We start from the raw sequence: 22,367 nt of genomic DNA, 5'->3' as shown, positions 1-22,367 counted from the left end.
TTGGCCGAGGAGTTAAATCTCCCGCAGCGCTGATTGGCTGCTGCGACCCCCGTTAAAGGTTTGAATCCGCTTGCGGCAGAAGCGAAGGCACGGCTGGAAGAGTTACTTAGGCACATGGGAGAAATAAGTGGCTGCCGAAATCAACGCGAAAGGGAAAGGCAGCAAGAAGTCGGCGTCTTTTCAGTACAAACATTTTAGCAGGTCTCGACTTCTGCGTTGCCTCCTCGCTTTCAGTCGGACGGAATGCAACCAGGCTCCGAAGCGGACGGTCGGGTTCGCTGCACCGTAGCGATCGAGCACCTGGGTGCTGCAGCAGCCCCAAATCGTGTGCTTCTCCGCGATGCTTGGGTCACACTGGGCCGGGACGAGTTCCAGGAGCTGGTTCTCCAAGTGGCCAGCGCCGCCGGTCCGGGGCGCCCCCAGAACTTCCCCTTGCGGCGGGGTGAAGTGCGGCTGTTTACACGCTTCGTGAAGGAGGGGAAGAGCTCGGTGCAGCTCGGTGCAAACCACAATCACGTGCAGCTGCTGCTCTCTAATTGTCCTCCGGATCGGCTGCGCCGCTTCGTCCACACGCTGCGCATCAAGCACGCAGCCGCCCAGAGGGGGACCAAGCCTGTGGCCGAGCGAACGCGGCTTCTCGCTGGCCTACCGCGGACGTTCGACACGGTGAGCCCGGTGCAGACTCGCGACTTGCAGCAGGCGAGCGCCCGGCAGGCTCTGACTGACGTGACAGGCACCCCGCGGAAAGGTCAGCCCTTACGCTGCGCGTCTCGGAAGCGCATCCGGAGTGAGTCCATCGATGGGAAACAGGTGAGTCGGCTTCTGTCGAAAAGTATGATCAAGCTGGGAGTTGGATCTGCCCATAATAAAAGGATCTCTGGCCGTCCAGGTATTGCTGGACTCCAACCCCCATCACCCATGGTCTGGCAGTGCTGGCTGGGACTGCTGGGAGTTGGAGTCCAAGGATACTCGGAGGTTCCCCATCCTTGGCATAAGAGTGGTGGCTAGTTTCTGAAAAGTGGACATACTCACCTGCTAATCCTAGATGCTGAAGTTGTGGTTATGCAAAGTGACAGATCCCTGCACTCCTTAAGCACTTCAGAAACTCACTTAGCAAGTTCCATAACTGAGGCCACCACAGAGTAGGCCCTTTCTCCAATGCATGCTGGTCTTACTGGCGGATACCTGAGCAGAACGTCCATAGTAGTATGGGCAAGGTCAAATTATTATTTTATTTGAACGTAAGGCTTCTTTGGTCCAATTGAAATTCAAAGAACTATCCCTCTGGATAAGAGAGGCATTCTCCTTTCTGGCTGCTGTAATCAAGAGAGATGGGATGGAAAATTCTCATGAGCACTTAGGATTCAGAGGAGTTTGCCTTTTGGGGAATGTATTAACTTCTGTTATGCAGGCAGAATGTCATAGGCTCAACCCACATAATCTCCAGGTGGGGCTAAAAACACCCCTGTCTGAAGCTGCTCCCAGTCAGTGGATACAGTACTGAACAAAATGAGCCACTGGTCTGACTCAGCATAAGGCAGGTTTCTGTGCTCTTTTCAGGTGGCTGAAAAGCAGCAGGTGAAGAAGACTTGGTCCATGTGCTCCCGAGCAAAACTCTCCCAGGAACAGTCAATGGTGTTGAATGCAGTGCTGAGTGGGAAGAATGTTTTCTTCACAGGCAGTGCTGGTGAGAGAAGAGGGACAAGGAGGGTCTATGTGTTTGCAGGTTAGAGGTTGTAGTGGCTTCATCTACTATGGTGGGAATCCCGCATTCCTTCCAGGACTGAACAAACCTGGGATTTAAGGTATGTAAAGTTGGTGATTCTGATGTCTCTCCTTTTTGGGGTAGTGGCATGGGGCAGGTGGAGATTTATGAGAGGCAGATACCATTGAGTCGACTTTGATTTACAATCTAGGTGTCACTTCTAAAACTGATCAAGTTTTGCATCTGCCTCTTGCCATTTAAATGGTTCGGCTTTGAAGGGAAGTATGAATGCTGCTGGAGTAATTGTAAAACTGAAATTTAGATTGTGTGCCTCTAAATACAAGGGCTCTCTCTGTAGGGACTGGGAAATCCTACCTGCTGAAAAAGATCATAGCCTCGCTGCCTCCAAACAGCACTTACGCCACAGCCAGCACAGGGGTGGCAGCATGTCAGATTGGTGGCACTACTCTCCATGCCTTTGCAGGTAACTGGGATCCTGGGAAAGGAGGGAAGCGAAAAAGAGCCTAGTGATGGGTTACTGCTGACCAGTGGCATAGCAGGGGTGCAGGGGGGGCCGGGCGCAACATCTGGGGGTTAGGGTTAGGGGGCGCAAATCCACGGGTTAGGGGGCACAAATCCACGGGTTAGGGGGTGCAAATTACTTGCCTTGCCCCGGGTGCTGACAACCCACGCTACGCCACTGCTGCTGACATACTCTTTCCCCTCTCCTTTGATAGGTATCGGGTCAGGAAAGGCCTCCCTACATCAGTGCATTGAGCTGGCTCAGAGACCCGGAATTCGGCAACAATGGCTGAACAGCCGCCATCTGATCATAGATGAAATCTCTATGGTGGAGGGAGATTTCTTTGATAAACTGGAGGCAGTAGCTAGGTGGGTGGAGTCTTCCTTTTGGGGGATATTGCTGCACTTGCATTAATCCTGTGTGTACATGGCTTTAGGGAGGGTATTAATAGGGCAGAAGACAAAACATTGCATAGTTGTTCTAAAGTTTTGCCTAAGCAGGAACTTGATGCAATTCTGCAGCAAACAGTTTCACACTCACAGCTTTGCCCGTGTATTCTCTTCAGTCCCACATCTAGTTTTGGTAACGCTGTGGCCAGTGTCCACCCAGAGCCACCAGTCAGCATTGCCATCTCTGTGCTTCAGTCCTGCCTGTTTCCCATGCTCCTGTCCATGCACCATAGTTCTAAAATGACTGCTTAAGTATAATGTGGTCCTAGAAGGGGGGTTTGCAGCCACAGAGAGAAGCAGAACTTAATTATATTTGTTACTCTGTCTTAGCATATGCAGAGCATGTGTATGCAGAGCAAGAACAGGGAATCTTCCAGATGCAATTGGATTACAATTCCCATCAGTCCCAAGCAGCATGACCAACAGCCAGGCATCATGGGAACTGCAGTAGAACAACATCTGGAGGGCCACAGGCTTCCCATCCTTGGTCTAGGGTATTGCATTTATTTTCTCTTGGACCAGAATAAAATCAGCTCCCTGAAGGTGTCTCCATTCTCTTTTCGTAGAGCGGTCAGGAAATGTGAGGATCCATTTGGAGGAATCCAACTCATCGTATGTGGAGACTTCTTGCAGCTGCCTCCTGTCAGCAAATCCTCCGAGCAGCCCAGGTTCTGTTTCCAGGTGTGCTGCTGTTGCTCTTTGTCACTGCATGCTCTTGTCACAGGCCGAGCTATAGTTTTGATCAAAGGGTTTCCTTCACAGGCAAAGAGCTGGCGCAAGTGTATCCACCTGAACATGGAGCTGACAGAGGTGCGGAGGCAGACTGACAGGGACTTCATTTCTCTTCTGCATACTGTCCGCCTGGGCAGGTGAGATGCCATCGTCCCCCAGCAGAATATCTGGCTGGGGAGATTCTAATCTCTTGGGGTGGAAGTCCTATGTCGAGAGAGACATCACCAAACATTTGAATGCTGATATAGCTGCTTCTGTCAAGTTGGCTGGCCTGCTCCAATACTTCCTTTAAACTCATTGCACTGTTTGAAATTTGGGTCAAGTACTCTTTGAGGAACCATGGAGAAATGCTGGGAGACACTGGGTGTGGAGGAATGGGGAATTTAGAGGTACTGTGTTTTCTGGGGTATTCCTTCACCTGCAAGCATCCTCGCTCATATACTAGCGATGCAGAGTTGATCTCCATGTTTTGGTGCTGGTTACGGCCTCATGTTCTCATGGAAAGTAATTTGAATGGGCGCAGATAGTTCTTCTTGGTCTTCAATGTTTCTCATCAGATACAAATGTCTTCTTAATTTTAATTGTCCCCATTCAGATGCACAGAGGAGGTTACCAGACAGCTAACTCTAACAGCTACCCATCGGGTGGAGAAAGATGGAATCTTGGCTACCCGGTTGTGCACGCACAAGGATGATGTGGAGCTCACAAATGCTAGAAGGCTGGATGAGTTGCCAGGTGAGAATGCTGCAATGACTCCAACTGTGACAAGTAGCCCTTTCCTTTTGGAGACAGACTTTCAGCTAAGAGCTGGGAACCAACCCTTGGGAACTTGCCCTGCCCCTCTTCTTTCTGAATAAAACAACATGAGACCATTATAAAAATTAGGCAATACATCCTACTGACACCAATAGTTAAGTTTTCCAGTCCTGATACTCTTGCCACTGCTTTTTGATAGGTGAATACAAGGACACATTTATTTTATAATATTTTCTTCTGTTGCTGATATCTGCAGAAATGGGAAACATATTATGATACGTATTGTCTGGAATTCTGGAAGTTTACAGAATTATGCTTTCAGAATAGTGCGCAGAGCCCTAATACTTGGAGCTCACAACACCTGGGGCTGTGGAAGGATGAAGCAGAGCCCCCTACATGCAGCTCAGCTATTGGGAAGAAACCCTTTCAAAACACATCAGGTAGGAGGGATGCAAGTTTTTTACATCTTGTCTGTCTTCTAGGAGAACGAAGGTCCTTCAAGGCAGTGGATAGTGACCCTGTACTGGTGAAAACTCTTGATGCACAGTGTCCAGTAAGCAGCAACATTGAACTTAAACAAGGTGCCCAGGTGAGAATTGCCCAAGCGAGAGGCGGTTCTTTAGTAGGCAATGGAATTTTGCGGTTTTTTTGGGGGGTGGGAAAGGTTTTTATGTTATCTGCTTCTTACACTAGCGCCACAGTCCTGTATTCTCCACCTTTCCCATGGGGTCTCACAAAAGGGGTCCCCAACCCCAGGATACTGGAGTCCTCTTGATGCAGAATATGACAGCATAAAGAGTTACAGGCAAATGCTGTCTGGATCTTACAGGAGCAGGCAAGCAGAGTAATCGTAAAATGAATGGTTTCTATAACAAATATCTATTATATAGTTCATTTGAGGGAGTCATGGTGGCAGTTACAGGTAATTGTTGACTGTAGCTTGGAATGTCAGAGCTATAGGCTTGGACACATCTGCAAGCTATTTATATGTGCTCAGTGTTTTGCCTGCTGAGCAATTCAGTTACTCCTTGCATTCTATTAATACAGTACTGATTTCTCTCTTACAAATGCGTGGCTGGCTAGCACTGATTATAGCTTCTCAGGAATTGTTACCTGCACTGCCATGGCTAGGTTGGACAGATCGTCACATGACAGAACCTAGAGTATCAGCTGAGTGAAATGATACTCTTATGGACCCTAGTGGCTCCCATTTGCTTTATTTGAGCTGGTTGTGCACTGCTTTCAATAACTTTTAAACCTCAAAACTGGGAAGTCAGGCCATGCCAAATGCCACAGAGTCCTTGACTTTTAAGAGCTGCACCCAGCTATTAAATATGGGTGGCAAATCTGTGATGCTGTTTAACTGAGATAGTATTGTAATATTAAAGTTTAACTGAGACCAATTACCATTTTCAACACATTATTCACTTTATTAGATGGATTACTGTTTTTTTCTGGTCTCATGTATGTATTTAATATTTGACTGTTCGTTTGGTTATCTACCTTGTGTGCTGCCTTCTTGAAAAGCAGGATAAGTGTATACAATGAATAACATCCAAACAAGTATGAGGCTTTCCCTACCCGAGGAACAGGGTGGGGACATTCTTGTTTGTTTTCAGTGGCAGTTCTTGAGACTCTACTGTTAATGCTGACTATGTACAATAAAGTCGACTGACTGGACAGGTGAAAGCTATGACGCTTTTCTTCATTAGTAATTTTTACATTCTTTCACTAGGTGATGCTTACTAAGAATCTTGATGTGTCCCAAGGTCTTGTGAATGGGGCTCGTGGAGTTGTGATTGGATTTGAAACAGAAGGAAAAGGTTAGTTTCTGACAGATGCACTTATCACCCATGACTGGGTGTTCTTCGCACTGTGTCTGAACTCTTCTAGATTCACAATGAAACTTTGGTAGGTGCCTCTGCGCTGTGGTGGTGGATTTTTTGAGACATAGTTGCTGTTCTTTGCCATCTATTTTTTTGTACATGAGCTGCTATTCTACTGGTGTCCCATTTACAATAACTCAAGTGGATGAGTTCTAGGCTGCCTTGCAGTATCTCCTTAAAGACAATAGATATTTGGGAGGTTATCTGCCCCTGACTCCTGGGCATAGGAGATCAAAGTTCTGACATGGCTCTCTTTCTACAGGGCTACCAAAAGTGAGATTTCTGTGTGGTGTCACTAATGTTGTTGGGTTGGAACGATGGGTTTTTAAGGGACCAGCAGGAATTTATCTGAGTCGTCAGCAGCTGCCGCTGAAACTTGCCTGGGCTATTTCCATCCACAAGAGCCAGGTTAGTGATACATTGTGTGATATTCTGTACAAGAACTCAAGACAGTAAAAATGGTTCATAATGGGACGTCTGTAAGGAACTTGTGTTTATCTAGATTTATCTGTACTAAAGCTCCCACCAAAGTTACTATGGTTCTGGGATGTTTCCAGTTGGGCTCCACATCTATGCAGGATCTGTAAGAATCTGCTCATTTGTCTTGTCCCCCGATAAGTCAGTGGAATCTAGGCAGACCAATCCTGTACACCAATCAAACTCAAGCTGTTTTCCTTGCAACATGTGGCTATTCTAGAAACACTGGAAAATCACACCACCCTGCAAACAAAATTATAAAGGGTGAGGGAACTGTGGAAATGTTCAGCAGTGTTAATTCTTCCTATTTGCCTGGTACCCATTTTGCGGAATCAAGCATCATACATAAAATATATAGGTACTTTACTGTACTGGGGGTGTACATACTTATCAGAATAACTAGGGAGTATCTGCTTCCTGACTTTTTCTCTTTTACTAGGGTATGTCTCTGGACTGCGTTGAGATTTCATTGGCTCGTGTTTTTGAATTTGGCCAAGCTTATGTAGCACTTTCTCGAGCACGTAGCCTTGCAGGTCTTCGTGTTCTGGATTTTGATCCCAAGGTAGTGAGAGCCAATCCATATGTGTTGCAGTTCTACAAGCACTTGAAGAAAGAAAAATTTCTAACCCAGGTAAAGTGATAATCTGCCACTAGGCTACCATAACCATCTGCAACGTAGACATTCTGATTTTGTGTTGTATAAACTGCAAAGGGAGGAGGGTGGGAGAAAGGAACGGCAATATAGGAGCCTGGAACAAGCGCCACAGGTGACTAATGGCATTTTGAATTAGGGATATCTGGCCACCATTCCTCTGTAACCCTGAAATAGACACAATGCTCTTGAGCATCTGTCTGCAGCCCTAATTGCAAAATGTATCTTCCCTACATTTCCCTCTCCAAAGAAGAATATACTGTTACAAGCCCATACTTTATTAAAGAAAAAAGTAGTGGAAGGTCATAGTGAATCCTTGCCCCTTTCTTCCATATGGCAGAAATGCCCCCCACCCCCAGGGGATCACAGTGGCGGAGCAAGCTGACTGGGCACCTGGGAAGGCACACATGTCCTGTGCCCAGGGGCAGGGCCACCCAAGCTGGGACAGGACGCTCTGTGGGGCCTCTGAGGAGTCTGCGTGCCTCCTCCCACTCAGCCACCCTACAGCTGAGGGAGAGGCATCAGGTGGACCGTTTGGGGCAGTGTAGAGCCTGCAGGCGCCCAAGCCATTGTGTCACTCCCAGGAGAGACGCGTGGCTCAGGCGCGCTGCGGGCCCCGTGGTGAGTGCTGCCCTGCATTTTGTCACCCCTCTCAGTGGCGACACCTGTGGCGGCCACCCCCACCACACACCCCGTCTTCCTCCACCCCTGGGGGATCATACAAAGTGTGAGTATCTGTGTATAACTTGTTACTTTTGTTCTTTAGGCTTTGCTGCACTCCTCTATTCAAGCCAATAAAGAAAATGAAGAAGCTGCCTGAACTTTACATATTTTTATTGCTCCTTGTACTTTTATTGAATCTACACCACTAAGTGGAAAACTTCTTCCATGGAGAATCAGCTCGTGGATTTTCTGCACTGCAGCTCCTGATACTTCCAGGATCATTCTGTTTTCTAGCAGTAGAACAACATCCTGGAAACATTTTCCACAGGCTATCATAGTTCAAGAGATGAAAATAAGTCAATTTTTTAACCAAAATCTGTTATTAGGACGGTAGTAAGATGTTCTGCTATCACACCTTCAAGAAGTCTTTTAATTCAAACATCAGCATTGACAGTATTGTACCTATGGCAAGAGTTTGACACACTGAATAATAAAGAATGCACTTTATTTTTAAAGGACATAAAAGTGAATGAAATTGCTGCTCTCAGTGCAGCACATAATGCGTGTACAACATGCCAAGAGTCTGAGTTTACAAAGATGGCACACTAGTCTTCTAGGACTTGCCTGTTATTTACATTCTCTACAGGAGGCCTCTTCAAATAAAATAAATAAAGCAAAGATGCTAAATTGTAGTAATTTGTTAAACTATATATGCATGTTGCCAATTTAGGAGCTAGGAACTCCTTCCCAAGTTAACATGGTTCAGTTAAAATTCAGATTTTGAGAAGTGCATTTAATCTATGTTTGAAGTAATATTTACTTAAGGTGCTAGTTATGTTATGTTACAAAGTATGCTTTCTTTCACCAATCCCACCAGTTTATGGCAAATCTGCTATGAGCTGTTATGAGTCCAAGTATATCCATACTAATATCTCCTTAATAAAATAAGTACTAATGCTACATGGAGGGTTTATGTTTTGACACAGGCTGCTGTAGCATTTATGCTTCTATGCTATAACATAGTAACTTCATCTTTGCATTCTTCAGTGCCTGCAACTATAACAGTTCAGTATTGTGTTAGTGGTAGATGGGGGGCATTTCTTCCAAGAAGATATACCGCATCATCAAGCATTGCTTAACAGTAACATTCCTAAGCATGTTATAAGTTAACTTTGCCTAGTTTATTTCAGTTAAAGCCTTCATGGCTTCTATAGCTCCTCAAAACATATTGAAGGTAACCCCTGGTGAGCTTGTTACAGGTAGAAGGCAAAAGGCACTTGGCAAGTAATATGAGATTATTACAGCTTTGCAACTGATATTTTTGTAGTCCATTTTTATTACAAAATAATTTGACTATTCTGTGACTCAGGAATGATATTCAACATCTTATTTTACTAACCACAATGATCTGTAGACCAAGGTCAAGATTAACACTCAAGGCCCTTTCTGTGCTGCTACATAGCAACTGGCCAAATAAGATCTAGCAGCTGTCATGGAGTAGTAAGACCAGACTTCAGTGTACATATAATATTGATACAAAACAAGTATACTCATGAGCCAAGGTGTAAAAGAGCAGGTCAGGCTGCTTAACCCCCATGCTACGATGAGGGGGATCATGGCTAAGGAAAGCTCAGCAAGCTTGTTTAGCCTTCCCTCACATGTTATGAGAGGACATAGTTCATTACTGGGCAGCACAGAATCCAGTTCCCTCAGTCAAAGCTTTCTTCTTTACGTGCAAGGATAGCTAAAGGAAACAAGAATGGATTCAAAGGGCAGATACCCAGAGTCTTCCAGTCCATGGCAGAGGCAGAAGTTGCATCATCTTTGGAAGTGGTAGGAGAACTACTACTCTCCTCCTGTTGTGGTAAGCCACTAGTAGCTGGCTGAACATGCGGAAATAGCTCCCCATTATTGTTTACAGGCTGGTTGCCCTCTTTCATTCTGCTTCTTTCACCTGTGTAGTGGGTGTTCAACTCTGTGTAACATTTGTGCATGTGACTCTTCAGCTTCTTAAAGTCCAGAAAGCCCAGCTCTTCTGGCAGTGACAGTAGCAAATCTAGGACCACAGCTGACTCTGCAGAAAGCAAGCAAAATGTATGAGGAGAGTGGCTACACTCACTTTGGCAGAAACATAGGTAGGATTTTTTTATCTCCTGTTCTCCAGTTACAGATTCTGAAACTTCACCCTGCCTCCAACATGTGTAACAAATGTAGTAAATTTTCTCACATTAACAGCTAAGCTATTTTAGATTTTTAAAAATTATGTCTTGGACGTTAAGGATAACTTTCTATATAAGAAGTTTTATTTTAAAAACTGGAAATCTGATGAGAACCTTATATCTGTTTTACATTATATGACAAGTTGCTGCTTCCTCTCACCTAGGAAAACTCTCCCTGTCTCCACGCTCATGGGCCACTCATATTTTCACTGGGGGGTGGGGAGAAACATAACAAACAATTCCCTTCTGAAATGTTTTCCTTAGTCCCCCAAATCCCACCCATCATCCACAACAGTAACCTCAAAGGTTACCCAACTATGCCCGGCAAGGTGGTTGTTGCTTTTAGTAGCACTAAATAAGTTGGAAGTTTTGGCAGAAGGAGTACAGTTTTTGGCAGGACACATAGTGTTTCCAGTCCTAGGGGATGCTCCATTTCTGGGAAGCATTTTTAAGATTTAGTGTCCAGCCCTTCAGCTGAAATAGAACTCCACAGCAGATGACAAAAATGGCACAATAAAGAAAAAGCAACAGAATAAAATGGAAGGGATGGAATGATTGCAAATAAAACTCAATAAGGCAGCTTCCATAAGGAGAAATGTTTTTGCCTGGCACCAAGAATACAGTAGGCATGCTGTAATAGATGTCTTGGTTACCTGGAGTCACATTCCAGTGCAGAAACATTTCTTCCAGTAGCTGCCTGTTATTTAAATTCATCTTGGTCCAACACAAACGCCGACTTACCACCTGGTGGGAGTTCAGGTGCCTTACAGCCACGTGAGATCACAGAAAGGTACTTGTAGATCTTTTCAAAGTCCACATGGAACCCACTGTTTTCTGCAGGGGCTATTTCCTCTACATCTGATGATACAGTTGGTTCATGAGATTCTTCATTGGATTTCCTACTCTCACTATGAAGATTTTGGGATGAACATTGAGAATTCTTTATCACCACTGACTTTGGAGGCACGGAATGGAGCAAGGTGAGTGGCTCAGTAGATGCAATTGTCCAAACCTAATGAGTAGAGAAAAAGTCACAATCAAGTATGGACTTTGTATGCCAAGCAGTCAGGGATTCTCTAGTAAACCAAATACATTTCCCAGCATTAAATCTGTCTGAAAAATTATACAAGAACCAAGAGAACCAGGAAAGAGCCATGTATTTCAGAGACATTTTGTCAGATGGAGACATACAGATATCTTAAATTACTACACCAAGAACAATATCTATCTTATTAAGATCATGGAAAAGGTTACCTGGGAAAAAGCAGTTGCCACAGCATCCTCAAGGGGACCTGTCAATTTTTCAGCTAACTCTGTCCATATCTAAAAAAGAGGAAATGTCAGTTGTGTGAATAGCCTTTAGCTTATGTTGTGCCATATCACATTACCTACACTTTTAAAACTCTCATACCTCAATAGGTGCTGGAATAGGAGCATCCTTCTGTTTACGCTGGCGATACTGATATTGTTCCTTGACTGCTTCCTTTGCCACACGCTCTTTCAGGTGCTCCACAAATGCCATGATCTGCAAGAGCAGCACAACTTAGGGGACATACATGGAATGTTTTGGAAAAGACAGTATCCTACTTTCTGAAGACATAAAAACTGAGTATTTCTTCAAGGCAGAAAGTTTGCAATTACTCCCCTTTAACTAGGATTTGCCAGGATGAATGTGTAGAAGGATTAAAAAAGGAGCACAGGTCTCTCCCAATTCATCCTCCCAAGTCCTCCCTTACGATTTATCTCATGGCTGACCAGTGATGGAGTCCTCGTCTCCAAACCCTGCATGCTGGCCATCAGTCCGCCAACTCGTGGGATTGTTAGGAAGCTCACAGCCCGGCCAAATTCGAATCCTGCCCTCCACCACGTGGCCACGCCTCAACCCACCTCCTCTTCATCCCTCGAAGGCAGGTACTTCTTCAACAGCTCGGGCCGCAGCGGACCCTGGCCGTGAGCTCTCAAGGCCCGAAGAAGGCGTCGCTTTTCTGGGTCCGTCCAAGCCTGGCTCGTGGAGGCCGTCCTGTAGCGAGCAGGGGCTGAACGCTGCCTCGAAGGCGGCTTCATGGCGCTGAGAAGAGAAAACAAGAAAAAGCTAAGAGCCTAAGAGGAGAAAACACGCCCAGGGGTGTCAATTGCCACCCGCTCAGCACCTATTCTCTTTAGCGCCTCACCTCTAGCCACCCGTTCCTGGCTTCTAAGGAGACACAACGCTGCTCGTTACCTTCCGGTAGTCCTCAGTCCTCAAACACAACGCTGCCTAGTTTGCGAAAAGCCGTTGCTTCCAGGTTGTCGCAATCGGATGACGTATAAAACGCGCAGACGGCGGCCGCCGAGGACCAGAAACAATCAGAGGCGTAAGCAACCTTTGCAGCGTCTTCCGCTGGGACGGTGGCGGAGATGGGTTTCTAGAATGCCTCGACGTCATGAAGGAGCTCTAGGTTGCGTAGCAACCGCATGGCTCTTGCAGGGATTCCGGAGACCCCTCCGTTCTCATGGGGGGCTCTAGAATGGGACAGATCGCCCTTAAGTCTGGCTACATGTCTTGCTGGTCGGCCGGCGTCGCTTTGGGGATCCTAGTCCTATTGCTGTGCGATGGGCCCGGTACGGAGAAGGGTGCTATTGAGGGGCTCGGCTGCAGCCGGGTGTCTCCTCGAGGATGTGGTGGTAGCACATCAGAGCTGCAGTCGCCTGTGAAAAGAGCCAAGGGCACGGTCTCCTAAACGCCTGCCTGTTATACGAGTTTATTAATTCAATTAACATTCGAATCTGCCCACAAAAACGGATGGAATCGCCTCGCAGGAAGCTCAAAAACACAATATTCTGGACCGAAATGGCTCCTTGCATGGAGCTAGAGAGCTGGAGTGAAGTTCAATTTGAGACTTCTGAAACCAACTTTGTATATTGCTATCACATCCTGAGGTCTACCAAATGGTGTCAGGAGCAAGATCCTGGCCGGGGTGGGTGGACAGTACAGAGCCACATTGTACAAAGGTGGCGGTGGGAACAGGATTGGCACTCCATGGAAAAGGGTGGTTCAGCAAGCAGAATTATCTGTTCCACCCTACAAACCATACACTGGAATAAACTACATACACAAATGAAAATGTAATGTAGCAAGAACTACGGTACATAAATAAATAAATAAATAAATAAATAATAATTCAACATCTAAGTTACTGCAGTTTAGGGATTTTAACACAGAACTCTAAAACTGGTCAGGGGCAGCCATAATACAATCCTATGTGTACTCAGAAGAAAGTCCTGTTGAATTTACTAGGGCTTCCTCTTGGGTATGGTGTTAAGATTGCTGCCTGCTTTCCAGGTGAGGAACCATGAGGCTGTGAGATAAGTGATTTCTACAAAGTCAGCAATGGCAGATACAGTCATACCTCGGGTTACAGACGCTTCAGGTTGCATGTTTTCGGGTTGCGCACCGCGCCGAACCCGGAAGTACAGGAACGGGTTACTTCTGGGTTCAGCGCTTGCGCATGTGCAGAAGCACTAAATCACGCTTTGTGCATGCACAGAATTGCCAGATTGCAACCCATGCGTGCGCAGACACTGCGCTGCGAGTTGCAAACACGCCTTCTGCACGGATCACGTTTGCAACCCGAGCGTCTGCTGTATATATCAGTTTTACTTGCTGTTGTGGAAATTCTCTGTGTCATCCGGGGATTTGCCAGTATATCCCAATTTAACTTCCGACTCTCCCTGGTCAAAATACGGGAGCTCTAGGGTGGGTTTCAGACCGCACAACGTACTGTGAAGCTGGGAACTACCGCTTTATGAACACACAGATAAAGCAGATAAGTCTGTAATGATACTTTCCAAAGGAGGCATCATGCTGAAGTCTTTGCTCCTTTTCAGGCTGTGGACTTCACCTTGACTTGTCTGACAATGGAACTCCTGCAGGACTGGCACGTGTTAGAAAGACAGCTGGAGAGATGGGTGAGAATGTAATAAAGATCAGTTCCGTTTAGCTGACACTGCACATAAACAAGCAATAAATGGGGACATCATCTGATCAGCTCGATCCACTGTGGCCTTGTTTCATCCATTTTCAGTGGCCATCTGATCTGTGCCTTGAATCCATGGCCTTGGCATGTCACTCTGGCCACCTGAGCTAGCCAAGCAATAGATGATCATTAGATGATTTGAGCCCATTAACACAAAGCCCAACCAAGAACCTTGTTTTCCCATTTCCCTATCTCCAATGCCAAATTGATTCTTCTGATTTATTCATTATTTACTAAATTTAGTAAAAAGCCCAAGACAGAGTACACAGCTCTCCTACCTTCCATTTTATCTTCACGGCAACCCTATGAGGTAGATTAGGCTGAGAGGTAGTGGCTGGCTCAGGGTCATCTAGGGAGCTTCATGGTCAAGGGAGGATTTGAACGTGGGTCTTCCTGGTTCTAGTCAGACGTGCAAACCACTATATCTGCCTATTTTTTCAGACACCATCTTTGTCCACATTGGTGCCAAGGAAATGACTATCCCCTGCAAGTCTTCAGAGATGGATGTTGTTATTGGTATGAATCCCACCTACAACTGGAGCTTGGAAAATGAAGGTTAGGCCTTATTGCTTGGGACTCTGGGATCTCTCAGTAGATGTTAGGGACAGATGTGTGAGGGAAAGAAGAGGATGGGTTACTTGGGAAAAGGCACCTGTTGGTGTTCCAGGGCTGCCAATGTTTTTTCTAGAATGATCATCAACAGAGATTTTTTTGCACCTCAGACTGATTTAAACTATGTCACTCCTCCTCCTAACGACTGCTACAGAGAGGCCATTATGTGGCTAAAATTGGAGTGAGTGGGGATTGGGCCCTGTGGATTTCATTAAGGAGCCCATCTTTGCCTCTTATACCAGTTCAATCACTGCTTGGGGTGAGGCCTGAAGATGCATGGAAAGCTAACTCGCAAACACATTGATGCATCTGTTAAGCTTCCCAGATGTGAAACCAAGTTGACCTGAAACTGCCTGCCCAAATTAAAGTCTGGAGAGTTCAACAGATTATTCTTCACAACAGGCATATTGGCAAAAACATCAGAACTACTGGAAGTGAAATTGACCCAGAGCTCAGCTTTTTAAGGTTCCTGTTACTTAAAAGTTATGACTGAAGCAAGCTGTGAGACAACTTGCTTTTCCAAACCCAAAACTTGGTTGTAAAATAGTATCAGCATGTCACAAAATATTGACTAACTGTACCTGCCAATCTAAGCTACCCAGTGCATGGTTCCTATAATAAGAAAATACGGTGTAGAATGTTGGGTTTCAAGAAAGGTATTTTGTATGGGCATTCATGGGCAGCAGAAAATAATTAGACTCTCTCGATGCATCCATGTACCAATGAGCCGAGAGCCACATGAAGCTATAGAAGTATTAAAAGACAGGGGGTTTCTCTTGACCTCAGTATTGGTGCCTAAGCTGGTTGTAACAGAACATTGTTCTTCTTAGGCTGATTCTGCCCTCTACTTTCAGGAACCCATCCCCTCAGTGGTGATGCTTCCCTGACACTGCATGATTTTCATACTGATGACAGTGGACTGTATACCTGCACAGTTTCCTACACCACGGATGGCCAGCTCCATACTAAAACTTTCTATCACACAGTGGTGGGTGAGTGGATTCCAGATGTCTTGAAGGATAGTGAAACAAAGGGGACTGAACTATTTGACTAGATGGGTGATTGGCTGGAACCAGGAGGAAGATAGTTGGGGGGGGGACATATCTTGGGAGAAATGTGGGAGAAATTTTGGCCTGTGGCCAGACGCTGTGGCCAAACATAGGTGGTTTCTCTTTGTTCTCCTGAGGATCCACTGTCTTTCTTAGGTAAAGGGACCCCTGACCATTAGGTCCAGTTGTGGCCGACTCTGGGGTTGCGGCGCTCATCTCGCTTTATTGGCCAAGGGAGCCAGCATACAGCTTCTGGGTCATGTGGCCAGCATGACTAAGCCGCTTCTGGCGAACCAGAGCAGCACACGGATACGCCATTTACCTTCCCGCCGGAGCGGTACCTATTTATCTACTTGCACTTGATGTGCTTTCGAACTGCTAGGTTGGCAGGAGCAGGGACCGAGCAATAGGACCTCATCCCGTTGCAGGAATTCGAACTGCCGACCTTCTGATTGGCAAGTCCTAGGCTCTGTGGTTTAACCCACAGCACCACCCGTGTGTTTACAATTTCTTTCCGTCCTCTTGAACTTCTTCATAGTGGACATGATGTGGAAGATGTGACTTTTGCCGTCTTTTGAGCTCCTGTTTTTGCAGGAGAAGCTGCCTTCCAGATCCCCCTTCCTCTGCCTCTTTCCCCAGGCTACCACATACGTGCAGAGCTGCACGTCCTACTGCTTTTTCAGTGCAACTCTTGCGATGAGGAATTGACGCACGGGTTCCTGAAGACCCTGCGAGAGCATCTGAGCGAGGTGGTGCACCACCTCCACTGTGAACTTCTGCTTGGCGCCATCAGCTGCTTCCCCACCATGGAGAAACCCTTGGATGAGTTCAACTTCCAGGTAGAGCTTGAAGGTCAGAGCCAAGAAATTCAGGGTGTTTCTAGAGGATGGCAGAGGAAGTCAGGATGGCTGGGTTCAGTCACAGTTTGGGGAGGAAGTGAAGTTTGGAGCAGGAGAGGCTCGTGCAGAAAGGCAGGATTTCACCAGCTAGGACTGCCTACTGAAAACACCAGAAGTAAGTGTAGCCTCAGTGTGTGTCATTGCTGAGAACAGACAGATTTTGGGTAAAGGTACATTCCCTTGGATTGCCTGGAGGAACATTTCTTAAGCAGCAAGGGTGGCAATGGATATGTATCATGATCTGGAGGGTTGCACTAAGTTGAATTAACATAATTAACTGCATTCATGCAAGCATCATATAGTGGATCTATTTTGCCATATCCTGGAATGAGGGTTTGGACTCTGTGTACACTGATGGAAGAGCGAGCCTATTGGCAAAGGGACCGTAACATATTTGTCATTGTTTTCTAGTATCTCCTTTTGGGAAGGGCTGGGATAAGTTCTGCTCCCCCAAGGCTGATGCACTGGAATTTGATTGTTATAATGGAGCTGTCTTGAGCAATCTGCAGCAGGTACGTCACCAAACCTCATCTCTCCCCTACCAGGAAATAAGTTTGCTGGGGTTTTATACCTACATATGTTGTTGAGCTGCAAAGGGCAACCACGTCTTTTATCTTCTGGAACAAGGCTAATGTGCTTTGCTGCACATGGAATGGCTGGGGCTATTTACTTTGAAGCAATAAAAGCAAGAACCTGATGGTTATGCATATTCTGAAGAAAGTATGGGTGCTTGCATTCTAGGCATTTACTATGGAATTCCCACATTTTGTTCACTCACTCTTGTGATGACCCTGTCACCAGATTCTTATCCTTCTCTGTTTTCCCTGCACTCCTGTTTTCCTTCCTTTTTCAGAAAAAAAGATCAATAACAAAAAGCAGACCTCCCAGTCTTCCTTCCCTCACTCTTGAACCACCCTATGCATCTCCCTACAGGCTGAGGAAGCAATAACCATATTCATGGAGAACAACAAGCGTTTCCCCTTGGGAGAGGCGCCCACCTCCCGCACCTCCTTTGTCAACACCTTTGTCAACTTCCTGGAGGGTGGAACATGCCTGGAAGGTTATGGACAGACCCCGGAGCTACAGGCACGCTGTCCCGACTGCTGTAGTGAGTGGAGCAGGTGATCCATGAGCTGCTGCCTCATCCCTCCCCAGACGCTGCCTCTGGTCCCATAGGCAGCAGTGTTTGTTCACGCCACTGGGAAGCCTCTCACCACATTTGTTCTTAGCTGTCACCCCAGCCTTTGCAAATCCAGTGCCTTCCAGATGTTTTGGAACACAACTCCCACCAGCCCCAAAACATCTGGAGAGCACTGGGTTTGTAATGGCGCTCTTCTCTCTACAGTCCCTTCCTCTAGAGCAGTGTTTCCCAACCTTGGGTCTCTAGCTGTTTTTGGACTACAACTCCCATCATCCCTAGGTAGCAAGACCAGTGGTCAGGGATGATGGGAGTTGTAGTTCAAAAACAGCTGGAGACCCAAGGTTGGGAAACACTGCTCTAGGGTTTCACTGTAGCTCTGCCAGGTGCCCGTGGGCTGTGTACACTTTAGTTTTCACCCCTTATGGAGCTATATTTCTCAACACCCTTAACAAACTACAGTTCCCAATATATTTTTGGGGAAGTCACATGCTTTAAATGCATGGTGTGTACACAGCCCTTGGATCCGATCTGCAATTCCATCCAGTCAGAGCTATTTTGTCCACCTGTTTAGCACATTGCGCTAAGCATGACTCCCTTGACTCCAGGAAGAAACACCATCTCCACAACTCCTTTGAGGAACACAATTGAAAAACAATGCCCCTTGGGTAGGGCTCACACGATATGCGGCCAGCTTTGAAACCCCTCTCCCTAAGCCCCAGCTTAGCTGATGGAGGAGTGAAACCTGTGTGCTGTCTATATTTCAGGCTCTGCTCCTTTCGCTCCCCCCTCCATGCCTTTATCTGCCATTTTGCTTGACAGCCGCGTGCCCTCCTGGAACATATAGTGTGGCTGCAGCTGGAAATTGTGTTCCTTGCCCAAACGGATCATACAGCCTGCGCTATGGGGCAACTGTGTGCATTCAGTGCTACCACAACGGGTCAACCTTGCATCCTGCTGCCAGAACAGCTGCGGAATGCATGAGCCCAGAAGGTATGTATCAGGTGGGTGACATGAGGAAGGGCTTCCTGAGAGACCTCTCTGGATTTTCCAGCACTGGTTCTTGGACTTAGCATACTGAGAGTCAAGCTAGACACAACATAAAATATGTTCAAGCTTTTAAAAAAATGCACATAGCATCAACTGTGTGGCTGGGGCTGATAAGTATCATGATTGTAGGGGGTGATGGGGGAGGGGATTTTAACTCTTTCCTTGCCACAGTCCTGAGAAAAATCCCTCCTCTGAAGTTGGGAAGATTTGCTGCAATGGGGAATTTCTTCCCACTGGAAATGCTAGCTCCAGAGGAGGGATGCTGGACTTGAATTAGTTTCCTTGGTTCTGTGTTTTATTTAAAAGGTGGCCCCTCACCTGGGTAACAGACAGAGTGATGTAGAAGTAAATTCTTACCACAAGACTCACAACAGGAGAGTTAAATTTCACCTCCTGTGATCGTGTTAATTATCCCTCTTCCCTAAGGTGATGCTCTGTATACTTAATGCTCCCTCAAACCTTTATGTTAAATCCAAAGACAGATTTAACTTCAGATGGCTATGTTCCACCTCCACTATTGGCGGCAGTATGCCTCTGAATACCAGTTACTCAGAATTACAGCTGAGTACTGTTGCACTCATGTCCTGCTTGCAGGCTTCCTGCAGACCTCAGTGAGAACAAGATGCTGCAGGAGGTGGTCCTTTGGCCTGATCTAGTAAGGCTTTTCTTGTGTTCTTAGGTACCTAAGAAACAGATCTCCTAGACTGCAACCATATATATGAGCATCTAGTGAGGGAACAGTTCTGTGCATGTGTGAATTTGGTCCAAACAGTGTTTGTTTACACTGGCTGCCTATTTCCCTTTGGCCTTTCTTTCCACTGTGATACTTAAGCTCACCTCCTGTTTAACTTAATAGAGGCAGGTGCTACTGCTGGATAGGCAGCTTGGCTCTGGGTGCTGAGGAGAACTGGCACTCTTGAGTGATCTGTGTCTCTTTCCACACAGTCCCTCCAACACATGGGTTTCCTGCTCTGTTGGTGATCTTTCTCGTCCTGCTGCTTACTTGCCTCTGTATCATTGTGCTGTGAGTTCTGGGTTTTCTTCTTTCCTGTCTAAGCCCACTTCTGTAAAATTTGGTGGGCCAAAGAGATGTGTGGCTGGTCATTAAGTGAGGGCAGGGTCCCAAGAGATCCTGAGAAATGACAGTGGCTGTGCAACAAGTTATCACAGATAATTGGGGGTGGGGTGCCCAGGGAATGCCTCCACTACGGGATCATATATCTGCACCACCAGTGCAGTGCAAATACCAAACTTTTAGAAGACATCTGAAGCCCTGTTTAGGGAAGCTTTTAATATTTAATAGGTTATTGTATTTTAGTGTTTTGTTGGAAGCCGCCCAGAGTGGCTGGGGAAACCCAGCTAGATGGGCGGGGTATAAATAATAAATTATTATTATTATTATTATTATTATTATTATTATTATTATTATTATTATTATTATTATCATCATTCCTGGCTTCTGGGACTAGAGTGCACCAAACAGGTATTGCTTTCATTCCACCTTTGCCCTTCCTCTGAATACAGCCCCCTTGCATAGTTTCCACACATGCCTTCTACAATTTGATTATTATCACTTTTCAGTAACCACCACCTGATCCTGGCCAAGATACCCCAACCAGCATACCCTAACCCAGGGGTCAGCAACCTTTTTCAGCCATGGGCCGGTCCACCGTCCCTCAGACCACGTGGTTGGTCGGACTATATTTTGAAAAAAATAATAATGAATGAATTTCTATGCCCCACAAATAACCCAGAGATGCATTTTAAATAAAAGCACACATTCCACTCATATAAAAACACCAGGCAGGCCCCACTAATAACCCAGATATGCATTTAAAATAAAAGGACACATTCTACTCATGTAAAAACACGCTGATTCCCAGACCGTCCATGAGAAGGCGATTGGGCTGCATCCGGCCCATGGGCCTTAGGTTGCCTACCCCTGCCCTAACCCAACAGAGTTCTTGGGCAAGGGGGATGTTACCACTTTCCTATGCATCTGGCTTCCATATTCCTTATATGTGTCCCTCCCTGTATTTTGCTCGTGGGGTTCTGGGCAACCAGAGCTGCATGGGAGGGGTGCCTACTAAGATCCACATGCCTTACGGTAATAAAGATTCCCTGTCTCTGTGCAGCTGCTGCTGGTACTTCCGTCGTAGAAGGAAGAAGAAACAGGATTCTTTTCCTAAAGGCGATGGCGAGACCAAGCAGGAAAAAGAAGTCACAGTCCTTGCTGTTCCGGACTCCCCAAAAGATGACTCTCCCCTGTTGCCTTCTATCACTTTGGAGAATGCTGAAAAAGATGACTCTCCCTTCTTGCCTTCTTCCACTTTGGAGAATGCTGAAAAAGAGGATTCTCCCCTCTTGCCTTCTTCCACTTTGGAGAATGCTGAAAAAGACGACTCTCCCCTCTTGCCTTCTCCCACTTTGGAGAATGCTGAAAAAGATGCCTCTCCCCTGTTGCCTTCTCTCACTTTTGAGAATCCTGACCAAGAAGGTGTCATGTTTCTAACTCCTCCCAATCCAGAGGAAGAGCCAGGTGGGGCTGCTTTGCCACCCCTTTTTGAGCTAGAAGAGCAGCCTGTTATTGAAAATGTTGTGTTCCCATCATCCTCGCCTATCTCAGATTTTGAAAGTACATGACTCCCAGTAAATTCATGTCCAACAAACAGACCTGCTTCACATGTTCTTAAAGGTTGCTGATAATACTAATCACTCGTTCCCTTGCTCAAGGTCTGGGCCCTACAAGGCCTCCTATTTTCTTGATTGGGTTCTGCATCTAGAAGATCATGGGAAAACTGAAAACTTCTTCATCACTAGCCATAACACACTGTACCTCAGTCCCCTAACAAAACCAGTGTTGGAAGTGAGCGGCCTGAAAGGAAACTGAGCTAATCTTTAATTTCTGAGGGCACGGAGGGTTATGCTCAGACTGGGCAAGCAACTGCAGTGAAGCGGCTGAAGGCTCTAACCTAACAGCACCACAAATGAAGCAGCAAATGCTGCAGTGATTGTTTTGTGCTTCTGGCTATTACCCAACCGAGAAGATGTCAATATGTGGTGGCAGCACTGTGGGCTGACCTTTACGAATGGAAGTTGAAAAACCAAACCAGTTCATTTTGACTGAAATGTCAAAAACAGCAGACTCAAACTCCTCTCCTCCTAGCTACCAAAGGCCTGAACAGATACACGGCTCCTTTATTATTTATGGAGGTGAATTTGGAGACAATTCAAAAGCCTCAGGGCCACTACTGAGAAGGCCCTGCTCCATTCCACGGCAGTCCTGTTGAGCATAGGATACACGGGGGGCAGGGGAGCTTTCCTGATCATCTTAATAAGTGAGGGAGCTCATATGTGGAAGAGCACTCTCTGAAATATTCTAGAGCCTTTCCCTTGTCATTCCCTCCTGTAGTTAAATAACAGATTTAGGATTGGGGATTGCCTGGCTATAGGGAGAGCAGCCATGGTTCTAACTTTTACAACTGTTCAACTGTGTGGTGGGGTTTCTACCTCTTATAAGAACATCTCAGAGTGCCCACAA

General features: G+C 46.2%; 3 protein-coding genes across 7 annotated transcripts; 2 read left to right on the top strand and 1 right to left on the bottom strand.

Annotated features, from left to right (window-relative positions):
• Positions 1-16: 16 nt before the first annotated feature.
• PIF1 (PIF1 5'-to-3' DNA helicase) lies at positions 17-9,364 on the top strand. Its single transcript, XM_081916164.1, has 12 exons — positions 17-810; positions 1,561-1,687; positions 2,064-2,189; positions 2,443-2,596; positions 3,244-3,358; positions 3,440-3,546; positions 4,005-4,144; positions 4,648-4,754; positions 5,901-5,988; positions 6,314-6,459; positions 6,968-7,159; positions 7,947-9,364. The coding sequence occupies exons 1-12, from the start codon at positions 244-246 to the stop codon at positions 7,998-8,000; spliced, it is 1,923 nt and encodes a 640-aa protein (XP_081772290.1). The 5' UTR covers positions 17-243; the 3' UTR covers positions 8,001-9,364.
• SNAPC2 (small nuclear RNA activating complex polypeptide 2) lies at positions 8,332-12,391 on the bottom strand. 3 transcript variants are annotated; one of them, XM_081916170.1, is made up of 6 exons: positions 12,284-12,391; positions 11,950-12,130; positions 11,474-11,587; positions 11,317-11,385; positions 10,804-11,074; positions 8,332-9,917 (listed from the first exon to the last, which is right to left on the bottom strand). In XM_081916170.1, exons 2-6 carry the CDS (start codon positions 12,124-12,126, stop codon positions 9,553-9,555), a joined length of 996 nt encoding a protein of 331 aa, XP_081772296.1. In that variant the 5' UTR covers positions 12,127-12,130; positions 12,284-12,391; the 3' UTR covers positions 8,332-9,552. The 3 variants fall into 3 exon arrangements, with proteins under 3 accessions (XP_081772296.1, XP_081772295.1, XP_081772297.1); XM_081916169.1 differs by having other exon boundaries at positions 12,234-12,386; XM_081916171.1 differs by having other exon boundaries at positions 10,891-11,074; positions 12,234-12,386.
• A 77-nt stretch (positions 12,392-12,468) lies between these two features.
• LOC309372531 (zona pellucida-binding protein 2-like) lies at positions 12,469-21,497 on the top strand. 3 transcript variants are annotated; one of them, XM_081916165.1, is made up of 10 exons: positions 12,469-12,663; positions 13,930-14,010; positions 14,520-14,633; positions 15,545-15,682; positions 16,379-16,591; positions 17,050-17,150; positions 17,572-17,746; positions 18,599-18,769; positions 19,772-19,850; positions 20,962-21,497. In XM_081916165.1, exons 1-10 carry the CDS (start codon positions 12,555-12,557, stop codon positions 21,467-21,469), a joined length of 1,689 nt encoding a protein of 562 aa, XP_081772291.1. In that variant the 5' UTR covers positions 12,469-12,554; the 3' UTR covers positions 21,470-21,497. The 3 variants fall into 3 exon arrangements, with proteins under 3 accessions (XP_081772291.1, XP_081772292.1, XP_081772293.1); XM_081916166.1 differs by lacking the exon at positions 15,545-15,682; XM_081916167.1 differs by lacking the exon at positions 19,772-19,850.
• The last annotated feature ends 870 nt before the right edge of the window (positions 21,498-22,367 follow it).

Source organism: Podarcis melisellensis (genome assembly GCF_964234715.1).
Source record: "Podarcis melisellensis genome assembly, chromosome: 6".
Classification (NCBI taxonomy): Eukaryota; Metazoa; Chordata; class Lepidosauria; order Squamata; family Lacertidae; genus Podarcis; species Podarcis melisellensis.
Note: the sequence above shows the minus strand (reverse complement) of the source record. Positions and strands in the feature narration are given on the sequence as shown.